Source organism: Punctularia strigosozonata, assembly GCF_000264995.1.
Source record: "Punctularia strigosozonata HHB-11173 SS5 unplaced genomic scaffold PUNSTscaffold_1, whole genome shotgun sequence".
NCBI classification, from domain to species: domain Eukaryota; kingdom Fungi; phylum Basidiomycota; class Agaricomycetes; order Corticiales; family Punctulariaceae; genus Punctularia; species Punctularia strigosozonata.
The window spans coordinates 943,903-958,051 of NW_006767433.1; the positions used below are offsets into that span (position 1 = coordinate 943,903).

A 14,149-nucleotide genomic window follows, 5' to 3' on the forward strand; every position below is an offset into this window, starting at 1 on the left:
ACGGAGGACGGGGCGAAGGCTCGATCGCCGCGCCTTCTCATTTCGGTCGAGCACAGCCATCGCAGCACCTCGTCCCATCGCGGCCCCAGTCCAAACGCGCGGCCCTTGCGCTTGCGCCGAGCCTGTCATCCTCTCAGCCGACATTGACCGAGCCATACACCCATTCAGCCCTCCTCGCACGACGTACGAGTCGATCGCTAGTCGACTTACTTGGCTTGACTCCTTCCCACCGACCACCATGGGCACCGACCAGCCCGACAAGGGCACCTGCAACCCCAGCGCCAGCCAGTACCCGCCCAGCAGCCCCTCGCCCCTGCGGACCAGCTTCGTGCAGAAGCTCGCGCGGAACAAGAGCGCCGGCGGCGGCAGCAGCAACGGAAGCGGACGCGGCCTCGCGCAGTCGTACGCAGGACCGAGCGCGAGCAGCACGACGAACAGCCCTGCCGGCCCCGCGAACATGAACAGCAGCGTCTCGGCTTCCGGCGGAGGCGGTAGTACCAGCGGCCCGAGGCGCATATTCAGCATCAGCAGACGAGACAGGGGCAAGGAGAAGGAGAAGGAGAAGCAGAGGGACGGGACGGATGGCGGTGAGCTTCTCCCATCCATCCTCACAGCCGTTATCCACACCCCCTGCACCTCAAATTTGGTGCAATCCATCTCTTCCTGGGGCACCGTGCTAACGAACCTTGCGTTGGGATCTATCGAACAGGCGCCCACAGCCGTCCGCCTCTCACAGCCCGCGGGAGTGCCTCCAAGCCCTCCCCCAACCCGAGCGCGAGCGCGAACAAGGACGACGATTCGCCCTTCATCCGGCCACCTTCGCCCTCGTCCTCGCCACCTTTGTCCGCCAGCCGCGGCCCGCGCCTCACATTCGGACTCGAAGCCTCCGTACGTCCTCCATCTCGACTCCCTCCCTCCGCTCACTATATGCGCCGCACATCACTTACTAAACCCCCCCTCCCTTTGTGTCCCCGCCCACAGATGCGCGTCGGCACCCAGGCCCTCATCCAGGCCCTCCAGGCGCTCCAGGGCTTACCCCTCTCCGACGCCGACGCCGAGCACGACGCCGACCCGACCTCGGCCTCGGCCTCCTCCGCCGACGAACGCCCCCGCCCCCCGCCGCTCTCCCCCGCACCGCCGGCGGACGCCGAATCCGACTCGAACGAGGACGTCGCCGGCCTCGCGAGCAGCATCCACACCATCCACCGCCCGCTCGCGCGCAAACGGCGCACGCGCGACGCGGTGCCGATCCCCGGGTACCATAATAAGGGAAAAGGAAAGGGCAAGGAGTTGGAGACGGGGATGGGGATGGGAGGGCTGCGGAGGCGGCCGGCGATGTCGGACGTGGAGCAGAGTCCGAGCGAGGGCGAAGGCGAGAGCGGGGCGGAGGGGGAAGTGGAAGACGAGAGCGAGCGGGACGAGCGAGGCGAGGACGGCGGGGATTTCGAGGTGGAGGAGCCCGAGAGCTTCGCGGCGGATGTGAGGGGAGGCGCGCGCGGGCCGCCGAGTCCGTCGTCTGCGCAGACGACGCCGAAGGTCGCCATGTCCGCCGTCGCGGAGCGCATCGGCCGCGAGATGCAGAAGGAGGGAGGAGGGGGAGGGGGAGGAGCGAGGGACAGGGTGGAGAGCCTCAGGGAGCGGAGCACGGCGAGCCGGAGCGGGAGTATGGCGACGGTGCGGCTGAAGCGGCGCGCGAGGTTGGCGGATAAGTTGAGGGACGTGTTCGAGCTGCCCGGGATCAACGAGGTCGTGGCGGAGCTGCCGTGCTGGCTGTTCAGCCGGTCGGTGCTGCTGCAGGGGTTCATGTACCTCACGAACGCCTACCTGTGCTTCTTTGCGCACCTGCCGGCCAAGGAGGTGCGTTATTTCGTCGCCTAATCTTTCGTTCTTCTCGCCGAGGGCTCACGGGTACGCGTATATGCGCTGCAGGATCAAGTACTCAAGTCGGGCTCGCTCTACAAGAAGGCGCAGCGCACGAAGCGCTGGATCAAGCACTGGTTCGTGCTCAAGAACGACGTGCTGTCGTGGTACCAGTCCGCCGCGGACCCGTACTTCCCGCACGGCGTCGCCGACCTCCGCTACGCGCTTTCCTGCGAGCCGCACGGGGAGAAGGAGCTCCGCATCCGCACGAACGCGAAGACGATCCACCTGTCCGCGGACTCGGCGCGGCAGCGGGACGACTGGGCCAAGGCCGTCCGGCGCGCGATGTTCAAGAGCCAGCACGAGGGCGCGCACGTCAAGGTCGCGGTGCCGTACGGGCTCATCGTCGACGTCGACAAGAGCCGCGCGATGGACTGGACGGAGACGGTCGAGGTGAAGGTCCTCGAGGGCGGCGTCGCGATGGACAGCTACTTCTTCGCGTACTTCAAGGATATCGACGGCGCGCTCGAGCAGATGCGCGACGTCGTGCGCACGTACCGCCCCGCGGTCGAGGGCGGCAGCGGCAGCGGCACGGCGCAGATCATGGACACGACGGTGCCGCGCGCGCCCGCGTCGTCGCCGCAGGACGCGCCGCCGCGGCCGTCCCTGGACCGCGCGGGGGAGCTCTCCCCGTCCGCGTCTACCTCGTCTTCGCGCATGTCGGCGGCGTTCCGGCTGTCGTCGCTGTGGAAGCCGATCTCGGACTCGCTCCCGCTCGTGCGCTCCCCCGTCTCGGCCGGCGCGAGCCTCGAGCCGCAGGCGGGCGAGCGCCCGGACGAGTTCATGCACATCAAGAAGGGCAGCTCCTTCGTCCCGCGCACGGCCGCGCCGCGCTCGATGACGACGGACCCCGGCGTGCACGCGCGCGCGCACGCGCACGCGGTGCCGGGGATGATGGGCGAGCGGAGCGTGTCCGAGGGCGCTGCGGGCCTGGCGCGCAGCGAGCACACGTATCCGCCCGGCACGCTGGCCGTCGAGGCCGAGCCGGCGCCGAGCCCGACGTGGAGCGTCGGCGTGCCGTCGTGGCTGAGGGTCCCCGGACGGCGCGCGCCGACGTCGCCCGCGAGCGCGGCTGTGGTCGCCGGGTCGGTCGCGGGCGTGAAGGAGGTGTACGCGACGAGCGGGGGGAGGCACCGGTCGACGGGCAGCGCGGGGAGCGGGGCGGAGCTCGGGTACAGCGTTCTCGATCCCGGGGCGGGCGTGGACCCGGAGATGCGCGACAAGTTTAGGACGTATTTCGCGTTCGACGAGAAGGAGACGTTGTTGGGCTGTGAGTGCTGGTTTCTTTTTTTTTTTTTTTGTAGGTGATGCGTTAGCGCTGATCGTGCGAGATAAAGATTTTCCCGGGTACATCTACCGCGTGTTACCGGTCTACGGGCGACTGTACGTGTCGACGAACTATTTCTGTTTCAAAGCGGGCGCCTTGGCGTCGAAGACGAAGGCGAGTGAAAACCACGCCGGCTCGTTCGTTCGCCGTGCTCACGCGTTATCAGATGATCCTACCCATTCGCGACATCCTGAGCACGGAGCCCTCGAAGGCGTTCCATTTCGGTCGCTACGGGCTAGTCATGAACCTCAAGGGGTACGAGGAGCTCTTCTTCGAGTTCGGTGTCGAGGACCGACGGTCGGCGTTCGTGCGCCTGCTCGAGAGGCAGATGGAAGACGTCCGGTCGCGCGCACAGCTGGCAGGAGCGGCCGGTCAACAAGACACGCGGGACGCGCTCATCTTCGAGGAGTACGACTCGCGGCAGTCGTCGTCGATCAGCAGCGGCTCGGACATGCGCGGCTCGACCGACGCGGCGGTGACGGAGTCGCTCCCGGCGCATATGTTCACGTCGGCGTCGTCCACGTTCTTGACGTTCAAGCCCAAGGAATCGCTTCATTTCACGTTCTTGACGATCGGGTCGAGGGGAGACGTGCAGCCGTATATCGCGCTCGCGAAGGGCCTGATGGCGGATGGCCATCGGGTGCGGATTGCTACGCACGGGGAATTCAAGGAGTGGATCGAATCGGTTTGTTCACCTGTGGGTTGACGTGCAGACGTGGGACTGACTGAAGCGGACCTACATGCAGCACGGCATCGAGTTTGGATATGTGGGCGGAGACCCGGCGGAACTCATGCGTATATGCGTCGAGAACGGGACGTTCACCGTGTCTTTCTTGAAAGAAGGACTCTTGAAGGTTTGCACAACAGAACCTTGTACGTCAGAAACGCGCGACTGACAATGTCATAGTTCCGTGGTTGGTTGGATGACCTGCTGAAGACCTCCTGGGAGGCGTGTCAAGGCACCGACGTTCTCATAGAAAGCCCCAGCGCCATGGCAGGCTTCCATATCGCCGAGGCGCTCAGGATACCTTATTTTCGTGCATTCACCATGACGTGGACTCGCACACGGTGCGTTTATGTCTGCCTCGTCGGTGTCTGTGCCTGATGCGTGCTTGTAGTGCCTATCCGCACGCGTTCGCCGTGCCAGAACGCAAGGTGAGACATTCGTTCTATCGCAAATTCATGGATATGCTGATATACTGTTGCTAGATGGGTGGAGGTTACAACTATATGGTAAGCTTGCATCTCGGTGTTGCTAGCGCGATGCTGATGAAGAAATGATTAGACGTTTGTCATGTTCGATCAAGTCTTCTGGCGGGCCATCTCTGGACAGATCAACAGATGGCGTAGGAAGACTCTCGGCCTTCCCAGCACCAGTCTTGACAAGATGGAGCCTCACAAGGTGCCTTTCTTGTACAACTTCAGCCCCACCATCGTTCCGCCTCCGTTAGACTGGCCCGAGTGGATTCGAGTGACCGGTGAGACGCAAGATACTCGTCCATAGGATCTTGCACTGATCTCCATGGCAGGCTACTGGTTCCTCGACTCAGCCGAAGTGAGCGCCCAGAAGTGGACGCCCCCCGCGGAGCTCGTACAGTTCATAGACTCCGCCCACCAAGCCGGCAAGAAGGTGGTATACATCGGCTTCGGCAGTATCGTCGTGTCAGACCCCAAGGGCATGACGCGGTCTGTCATCGAAGCCATCGTTCGCAGCGGAGTATATGCAATCCTTTCCAAAGGTTGGTCTGATAGACTGAATGCAAAGACCGGCGAAGCCTCCGAGCCAGAAGAGCCTCTGCCCAAGCAGATCTATCAGATCAATTCAATCCCCCACGACTGGCTGTTCCAGCGGATCGATGCCGCCTGCCACCATGGTGGCGCAGGGACTACTGGGGCGAGTCTGCGAGGTATGGATTTGCCTTCGTACATGCACCGAGTGCTGAGATTCCTGCTGTTAGCCGGTATCCCTACCATCATCAGGCCTTTCTTCGGCGATCAGTTCTTCTGGGCTGACCGTGTCGAGGCTTTGGGCGTCGGCGCTGGCGTCAGGCATCTGACATCAGAAAGCCTCGCGCAAGCTCTGATAGCCGCCACTACTGATGAGAAACAGATCCAACGTGCCAAGGTTGTGGGCGAACGCATCCGCGCGGTACGGGCTTCTGTATGTTCACAGAGATCTGTGTAATTGACTGCTATACAGGAGAACGGCGTTGGCACGGCCATCGAAGCCATATATCGTGATCTTGAATATGCTCGTTCCTTGATCAAGCGTCGTGCCGACGAGGACGTTGGCTCTGACGCGGAGAACGCTACCATCCGTGAATCCCTCGAAGCGTTACCCGACCCGCAAAGTCCCGAATCTGTGGCCAGCTCCTACGGTTCTGGCCCTCGAGCATCTAGTGACTGGAGCGTCATCTCTGGCGACGACGGCACGCCCTCATCGCTGACCTCCCGGCGATCCAGCTACGGGGGTGACGGCAGGCTCGACCGTCCGCAGCTGCCAAAGCGAAACAGCCTCGCCGCCGCTGTTCTGTCTGTGTTGCCGTCTCCCGCTGCGATACGCCCCCGGACCCCCCGCTCAACATCGTCTCCGTCCCCTTCTCGCTAACGACCTTGACTGTCTCACAAAGAGTTTCGAAATCCCACTCACACCATTGCTATTGGTTGGAAATACACTCGTGCTGAATGAACTTCCTTATGCAATCACTATGCAACTGCTATACCTAGATATTGTACGATAGATATACCCTCTAGTACATCCTCCGAAGACCGTCTGCATGTCTAGAGTACGGCTTCGTCCCTGTAATGCTCATCGAACACCTTCTTACTGAATTGTCCGAACGTGTTATTGGGGCCGATCGTCTGGTCGACGTCGGGCTGCATGAAGAGCGCGAACGTCTGTCAGAGTAAAATGGGGAGTTAGCAGAGGCATAGGCAAGTCTCGTGAGGGAGGTACTCACCTCTCGAGACACCTTCTCGGCGCCTTCACCGGCGCCCACCCGGACGCAGTGAGGGGTCGCACGAAGCTTGCCTCCCGTTGCCAATTCGAGCGCTTCGCCCGTTTGGAATGCGAGACAATCGCTGGGGATCGACACCTTCGTGAGGTCGCCGCCGCGAGTGCGTATATACAGTCCGCTAGAGGGCGAGGGAGAGCTGACGATTTCAGGCTCTGATTGTCCAGGCTCGTGGCGGAGATACATTGCCTACGAGGTATGGTGAACTGGGGGCAGCGCTGCATAAATTGTATAAAGGTGCTCACTGAGCATAATCCCGTCAACAGGGAGTGGTCGAGATGGAAGCCACACCAGCTGTCTATGGGCTCATCTTCTGACGGAAGGGGGTTCTCAGCCGATGGAGGGAAGTAGTGAAGAAGACGGGCTTTCGTCGTTTGCGACATGCTGATGAGCTGCGGGAGCGAGATCGAGGCGTCCGTAAGATAGGATGCTGGAAGGCGATCAGCTCGGCCTGGGCTGATGGAGTGTACGTATGTGCTTGCCAAATGGCTGGCATGCAGCCGCCAGTTCACATCCTACTGCGAAGACGAATCTAATGAAACGGGTCAAAAAGTCGGGGAAGGTCGATGTGTGCGGCGGCTGTGTACCTTCCGAGGTCCTTGAAGGCGTCTTCGAACCCTTCCACTGGTTTCAGATCCTTATCCGGCCCTAAAGGTCCCCAGTTCAGTTGCACGAGACCAAGCTCTGAGGTCAAACCTTACAAATGTTCTCCCCATAGTACTCGGGATATGCTTCTTTCAGCGCCTGAGACACGGTCGGTTTGTCCACGATTGGATTGGCATAGTATGAACCCTTCAAGGTGTCTATTTCATTTTCACGCTGAGCATGCCGGCTGATTGAAGAGTAAGAATCACAGACCTGGCTTTCCGTTCATGATTTCCTACAATGATTGATGTTGAGCGATACTCCGAGCTCGATGACCTTTTGGCTGACCTTGCCATACGACCATCCGAAGCTGGAGCATCGTCATTGTGTTGAACTATGAACCTAAGCCCTTTCCCGTACCTATATCGGCTCCGCGAGTCTGCATACTTCTCTCTCGTTGCCTCGTCGAGGCTCGCAAATTTGTCGGCGATCTTCAAGAGTCGCTCGCGCTGCGAGCGATAAGTCTCGGGCAAATCCTTCACGATAATGATGCCCAATGACTTGGGATGAGATCCAAACGCCTGTTCTACGAGAACAGATGCCTGTGTTGGTAAACTTGACGGGGCGAACGAGATACACGCAACGCGCACCAATGGAATCTCGAAGAGATAATGGCGACGACTTCAGCGTGGGGTACGAGACGGTTACAGCTCCTTCCGAGGTAACCTGAACCGCCGGAGACTGGGATAACCTTGTTAGAGTGGCCATCGTACGCGACAAATGCCTTGCCATGATTGCTATGAAACTGAAGAGACTCTAAGTACAGAGGTCGTCTGATTTGATCCGAACTTGCACCCCGCGCATGACTTCGAACTACCAATCTTCCGTTCCCACACATGGACGTTCGACTCGGACTATAACCACCAACTAGTTTGATCTCTGCCTTGCGTTAGAGCAAATGCATTCTTCAAGTGGATGCTATCTGCTGGTGATACAGGAAAGTCAGGAATTACTGAGCTGGTAGTTCTGCCTTTTACTCCCGGCAGATGTTTCACGTCCGCCACGTCAAGGTCACAGTCAAGTTCGAGTTGGTCATCGCTGTCGCACCCCGAGAATCATTTTCAAGTCTGCGCTCGTCTGTGTTCGGTCGACCGCTTGGCATCCCCCCGCCATATGCGTCTGGTCGCTGCTCAGTCTATCCCCACAATCCTTACTTCGTACGCTCCTTAAGATCTTGGAACGATGCCGCCAGCAAGCTCAATCACGGTCACCCTCACTAAGAGGTCAACCGCGTCCGGGGCCGTGCCTATCATCCCGGTCATTTTCGGGCTCTTGTTCGGCCTCCCTGCCCTGGCATGGCTTATACGCAGGTATCAACGATCACGCACAACATCCCCTTGTTGCATCAGAGAACTCCGTCTACCTACCATACGGAGACGGAACGGAACCTCCGCTAGTGATCGACTCTTGTCTCCTATCGGCCAACTTGCCGCTTTGGCTGCCGTCACCGTCGGAGCAATCGGGCAATGGCTGGTCGTTCGCCGCATTCGGTGCTTTCGCGAGTTGCTCCAGCAGCTGCATCAACAGATGAATCAGACCCTCGACTTTGGATGCCGAGGTGGTGCAGACGCTGCTAGGGCTTTCAGCGAAGAAGCCCCAATTGCGAAAGCGAGTTCCCTCTCCTATCTACTTTGCGTTTATATCTAACGAATTCGTCACCAGTCGCACGCATGGTATGCGATGAACCGGCTCAAGTTGGTGCCAGCACGTATCTTGTGGGATAGGGCAGACCATCGTCGGAGCCTCACGTCATTTGCCCTGCCCCACTTTTCGCTCCGAAGGAAGACCTCGGCACAAGCCAATGAACCGCGTCTGCGAGCGTTGCACACATCTCCAGATCTCAGCCGGATCTCTCTCTCTACGAGTACAGGTTCTGCTCTATATTGCACGACGCGACCACTGCGCCGAGCCGCAGCTCCGACCGGTTACTTGGACATGTCTCACGACAGCTTCTTCGATATCGAGCTAGGGCCACCAACCTCGCCTGCCAGTACCCTTACCTTCCCCTACGGTGTTCCTTCTCCTACTTGGTCGGAATTCTCGACCACGTCGACGTTGCCCGTTTCCGACGAGTCCCCGAAGTTGCCTTTCTCTTACTCGGACTCGAACCTCAAAAAGATGGGGTCTCTCACCGGACTGGGCCTTAGACCGCGACTTGGCGCCTTCTCAGCATCTCCTCCACCCTCTTCCCCAGCTTCTGCGAGAGCGAGATGTACCTCGGGACGCGTCGTCAGTCCGCTTTCCAGGTCTGTTCCGACGCGGCGGCGCGCTCAGTCAGATACCTCTGTGCTATCTCAGGTTCAGCTGCAAGTGGCGGGTTTACCCGGGCCTGAGACCCCGCAAACTCCTTTCGGGGACCCTACCACGATCGTCGTGAAGGTCTACGTGCCTGCCACGGCGGACCTATGGCGGATTCGCATCGCGGAAGATACTACCTTCGACGAACTCATGGATTCGATTCAATCGAAGCTTGGCTATACCGTGCGGCTCCATGTTCAGGTATTGACCCGTCCTGAAGGAACGACAAATACCCAGTGTCCTCCAGATGAGACGATCGCAGAAGCCGTAGCACAGATCAAATCGCAGGAGGAATTCGCGGGGTGGATGCAGGACAGGCTCGTCTTCGGGTCAAAACATAGGCTCATTGCTGTGAGGATAGAGTGAACGAATTACAACATTTAGAATTACTTTATACATTCCACTATGTGCGTGAAATTTGCCACATCGGTGGATTGCTACATCTCATGCTCGACGTTGAGACAGGAGGTGAGAGGCACGAGTAAGGAGGAAAACCGAGGAAAAGTACTAGCCCACCGCGAGGGTCGAACTCGCAGCCTTCAGATATCCGCACTAGCCAGTGATAAGAGTCTGACGCTCTATCCGATTGAGCTAGGCGGGCGATGATGAACTATGTCCGTTACGCATATATATCTAGTACTCTCCAGCACATATCATTTGAAAACCTGCGTGAAGCCTCATTGAATACAACGGAAACTGCGATGGTCTATGCACTGTATATGACTTGGTATATAAACAGAACCACTATGATGATACACTGACGCTGACATTGTCCACTTTTGCTTCCGTCTGTTCCACACTCTGACCCTGATCATCAGCTGGTCTCGCACTATCCAGGATGCCAGCCTTTTCGCATGCCTCTCTCAGCAGGTTGCCGCTCTCGTCAACGCTCCTTAGGAAGCGCATGAGCTCTCGGCATAACTTCCATTCGCCTGCCTCTTGCGCAGAGCGCAGCAACCTCGCCGCGTCATCACGAGCATTACCTTCGAGTTGCTCAAGGGTATGCAACACGAGCAGATACGATCCAGCCGTTGTCAGGCGACCGGTTTCTAGGCAAGTCTATATCGACCGGAAGTCAGTAATTACGAAGGAGGGGAAAGTCAGACAGCGAACCTCGAAGAGAGCTTGTGGACTTCCGACAATGTCAAAGAGCCTTGGCCATCGTGTAACCTCAGTCTTTCTGGCACACTTGACGATCACGTCGAGCGCCTCGTCAAAGTGATCAAGAAACTCCACTACGGTCGGCAACACGCCGTCACCCGCAGCTTCTCCGTCGATCGTGCCATTGGCCGTGGAATTAGCAGAGTCGAACTCGGACTCCACCACGTCATGAAGTAGCATCTCCAACGCGTGCGCGAAGTACACGAGATTTGCGTATTCCGCGGCGAACTGTACAGCTTCGCGAACCTGCCCAGCTTCGAGGTGGAAGAGGAGGATATGATGCAAGAAAAGATGGGACTAAAACGGTGACTTGGTCATTGGACAGCGTATACCATGAGAATGGTTCAACACGTACACTCGTCGCATGCCTAAACATAACGAACGGGAGGTTCGACCTGGTGACTACCTCATGCTCAACACCGATGATGATCCCCTTATCCATAAGTGCCGCTGTGCTAACGTTAGTGATCAAAGTAATCGCCAAGGTTGAAGACGTACACAGAGGATAGAAGTCGAGAGGCATGTTCACGCTCTCCTTGACACTGTCTTGGGGTTCCGATGCATCATCTGCAGGCGGAGCCTCGATAGCCAGTGCATTGAGCCAGACACGAACGCCCTGTCCGTCGTATCCCCATAACGAGTTCTCTAGCGCACGAATACCCCGCAAATGTATCCAGCAGAACTCGATTCTGTCGGCAAGGATTTGCATGTCGTATTTGACCTCCTGGTCTCCTGACTGCGTCGAGTTAACGATATGTTCATGACGAAGACACAGATTACCCACTCGTCGTGGTTTGAGTAAAACCAGTTTTCCGCCGACCATCATGAGCACAGTAGCCACTGACATGTCGTCGGCTGGGTCGCCCAGTTCTGTATCTTTAATCAGCACCAACGTCCGAGTGTATGCACGACAGCACTGACGCTTCTGTGCCGAGGGGATCATCCAACTGAGCACTCGTACGGCATTTGGGTTGGCGATGACACCCTCGAAGGTGATACTTCCGCAGAGGTGCAACTTGATGGAGTCAGGCGTCGGGATAATCAGATAATGAAGCAACGTGTTGTCCGCGGTATACACCAGGAGCGAGTTGTCCACCAAGGATAGTATCACAACCGGGGACGACAGGATTTCCCGATGAAGCACGTTCTTGTTGCTGAGCTCGAGGTCTCTCGAATATAGGCGTACCTTTCCTAGTATGTTCATCCACCTGTTTGCAATCGCAAAGATGCTGCACGCACCTGATATGAACGAGAGACTTCGACCGCGGCGATGAGGACATGATGGAACCACACCAAACCTCCCCGGACAGAAAACGCTTGCTCTTGCATCTCGTCGGCGAACAACTTCCATCGGCCGGAGTTTGAGCTGTAGTGGATCAGCCCCCGCCGGCCCGCTACTGCTATGAGTCGACCATCCGTGCTTAAAGCTGAGTAGCGTATTGGCCAATTCGCAGCGATGTAGTCGTGCGGGACCTGACGAATATAAAGTTAGATCAACGAGGCCGGAGCGAAGGCTAGTCATGGGCGTATGCCTTGATATGTTGCCAAACATCGGATTCCGGATTGATGACGCTCATGTCTGGTTGATCCGCTCCCCGATAGACAAGCATCCGATCGTCCAGTTGTAGGAATGCGTAGCGGGTATTGTCCTAAGGCACGTTTTAATGTGAAGAACATGAGCGACGAGGTGCTGCAGACGTGCCGGCGAGTGTTGGCTGGTAGCCGCACTTTTCGCGAACGGAATCACGAATAGTTGACCGTCCTCCGCTGGACTAAGCATCAGCCGCGTAGATCAGCCGCGATGCTTAGAATGCTCACTGTTCGGGGATGACTGAGCCAATACGAACAGCTCGAAGTTACCTGGCGCCCAGAACTGGGTCGATCGTGAGCATGCTACATCACGTCTGCATCGAGCCTACGCACCAGGTCCCGTACTCCGTGCATAAACGCGTCCTGGAACCTATCTTTGCGATGACAAACCCGATCACCACGTCAACCCGAAGGCTATAGACCGACCTGTCTTCGTCCACCTCGTCCACCGTCCCAAAACCCCATGCTAGGCACCGACCTCCGACACTCCACACGGCCCACCCGTACTGCCAACCGACGGCGAGGACGTACCCGTCTGAACTCCATTCCATGACTCGCACGGGCCCCGTTTTCTTAGACAGATGGCTCGCCGGTATCTGCAGGGTGTCAGACCGTGGCACCGCGCCTTCTTCGGAGGGCAGATTAGACAGATGCACCGCTCCGCTGTCACATGGGCGAGTTGCAGTCGTATGTGGCGCGCGAGCGGAACGAGACTGGCTCACCCATGGGTCCCGATGGCGATGACGGAGAACTTGCCGTTGACGGCGATCGCCACAGCGCGTCGGGGCTCGTCGTAGTAGCCCGAGTCGCTCGAGTCGCTCGAATCTGCGTCGACCTGCCGCCGCTTGCCGACCCAGCGCGGGGGGTCGAAGTTGTGTATGCAGATACCCTGCCACTGGAGAGTCGTCTGAGACGCGGTGCTGTCCATCGAAGCTTTCGGAAGTTTCCCCTCGAATCTCTGTCCCGACATTATATGAGTGGAAGTGGAGATCAGAGAACGGGACTCTCACTTGATGGGCCTCTTCGTCCACCGTGCCGAGATCGGTAGCGCTGGGAGGACTTAGGCTGCTGTCTATGAGTTGAGCAATGTACCCCCGTCCGTCCGACGTGATCCACGTATCAACGCCCATGGCCCGAGAGTAGCCTATATCGGCAATCGTCACTATTCCAAGAATGACAGTCAGCGCATATATCCACGCGAACACAAAACATATACCGTTCGCGTCCACCAACCAAGGCAGCTCGTGGTCGTTGAGGACCCACGTATCATATCCGACCCAGTCCGACTTCTTCGCAGAGTTCGATTCGTCTCCGATGTCGGGCCACGGGATGCGCTGGACGGCAGGCGGATCCTGGGTTGAGAAGAGGATGTAGTGTTTTCGGGGAGACACGCTGAGGGCAGCGTTGGTTACCGTAGAGGAGTCGGTTCGCGCTGCGCACTCACCTCCGTAGTGTTCCTTCTATGCGGATCACCCCCTCGAAGCGCAGGGTCACTGCTTGCAACGGCAGAGATTCACCCGGTCCAGCCAGGAAGTTTCGCTGCGCGTTGGGCGCGAGCGGCGGCGCTTTATAGGGCGTCTCGTTCGGGTCATAGTCGACGGCGACAAGCACCAGGAAAGACGCGTTTGTCTATCCGGAGAGCCAAGCTGGCATGAGTGAACGTTGACGGGGGCAGGTAACGAGGCAACAACGCGTTGAAACGGGTGGGCACACACCTGGATGATGATCCTCTTCCCGTCCGGAGACCAGTGCGCGGACGCGTTCTCCCCGTGCTCAGCCAAGGACGTCGGCGTTCGCGAAAGATATGAAAGAACCGCCGAGGGCTAGTGACCAGCGCATGACATATGTACGTTGACGGCCAAGGTCAGCTTCCCCGCAGTGATCTCCACAGAGAGAAGGCGGAACGCACCCGGACTCGCCACACCGTCAGCCCGCTCCGGGTGAGGCTGCAGAACAGGTTCCGCCGCGCGTTCGGGCGGATGCACAGGACCGGCTCGGGCTCGAGCAGAGGCAAGGCGGGCACGGTGCAGAGCTGCCGAGCCGCTGCTGTGGGGAAGTACATGGTCGCGCTGGAGTCTGTGCCCAACAACCCTCGGGCCTGTTACGATAGCTTAGGAGGCGGCCTCAGAGCAAACACGGTGAGGGATGGCGGAAAGCCCTCGTCGTAATGTACTTATACACGTCGTCGTCGTCG

At 58.6% G+C, this 14,149-nt stretch overlaps 4 protein-coding genes and 1 non-coding gene across 5 annotated transcripts; 2 read left to right on the forward strand and 3 right to left on the reverse strand.

The window, feature by feature from the left end:
• Window positions 1-1,665: 1,665 nt before the first annotated feature.
• PUNSTDRAFT_56998 (UDP-Glycosyltransferase/glycogen phosphorylase) lies at window positions 1,666-5,855 on the forward strand (the record flags this gene model as incomplete). The annotated part of the gene is made up of 12 exons (XM_007378250.1): window positions 1,666-1,857; window positions 1,930-3,190; window positions 3,258-3,309; window positions 3,362-3,932; window positions 3,994-4,101; window positions 4,155-4,315; window positions 4,366-4,402; window positions 4,457-4,480; window positions 4,533-4,725; window positions 4,777-5,154; window positions 5,206-5,396; window positions 5,448-5,855. 12 exons carry the CDS (start codon window positions 1,666-1,668, stop codon window positions 5,853-5,855), a joined length of 3,576 nt encoding a protein of 1,191 aa, XP_007378312.1.
• A 173-nt stretch (window positions 5,856-6,028) lies between these two features.
• PUNSTDRAFT_59242 (Clavaminate synthase-like protein) lies at window positions 6,029-7,614 on the reverse strand (the record flags this gene model as incomplete). Its single annotated transcript, XM_007378251.1, has 10 exons — window positions 6,029-6,145; window positions 6,208-6,450; window positions 6,507-6,691; window positions 6,732-6,793; window positions 6,849-6,909; window positions 6,963-7,064; window positions 7,120-7,141; window positions 7,195-7,216; window positions 7,267-7,432; window positions 7,497-7,614. 10 exons carry the CDS (start codon window positions 7,612-7,614, stop codon window positions 6,029-6,031), a joined length of 1,098 nt encoding a protein of 365 aa, XP_007378313.1.
• Window positions 7,615-8,120: 506 nt separating this feature from the next.
• PUNSTDRAFT_139952 (uncharacterized protein) lies at window positions 8,121-9,570 on the forward strand (the record flags this gene model as incomplete). The annotated part of the gene is made up of 2 exons (XM_007378252.1): window positions 8,121-8,514; window positions 8,569-9,570. Exons 1-2 carry the CDS (start codon window positions 8,434-8,436, stop codon window positions 9,568-9,570), a joined length of 1,083 nt encoding a protein of 360 aa, XP_007378314.1. The 5' UTR covers window positions 8,121-8,433.
• A 143-nt stretch (window positions 9,571-9,713) lies between these two features.
• On the reverse strand, window positions 9,714-9,805 carry PUNSTDRAFT_t13. The gene has a single exon. It is a non-coding gene; the product is annotated as a tRNA-Lys (tRNA).
• A 107-nt stretch (window positions 9,806-9,912) lies between these two features.
• On the reverse strand, window positions 9,913-14,124 carry PUNSTDRAFT_94440 (RIC1-domain-containing protein). The gene is made up of 18 exons (XM_007378253.1): window positions 13,865-14,124; window positions 13,671-13,778; window positions 13,400-13,584; window positions 13,172-13,347; window positions 12,966-13,117; window positions 12,678-12,913; window positions 12,382-12,618; window positions 12,289-12,325; window positions 12,184-12,238; window positions 12,050-12,132; window positions 11,916-12,014; window positions 11,605-11,838; window positions 11,287-11,551; window positions 11,150-11,235; window positions 10,864-11,101; window positions 10,721-10,815; window positions 10,318-10,662; window positions 9,913-10,263 (listed from the first exon to the last, which is right to left on the reverse strand). The coding sequence occupies exons 1-18, from the start codon at window positions 14,015-14,017 to the stop codon at window positions 9,949-9,951; spliced, it is 3,099 nt and encodes a 1,032-aa protein (XP_007378315.1). The 5' UTR covers window positions 14,018-14,124; the 3' UTR covers window positions 9,913-9,948.
• Between the last annotated feature and the right edge of the window lie 25 nt (window positions 14,125-14,149).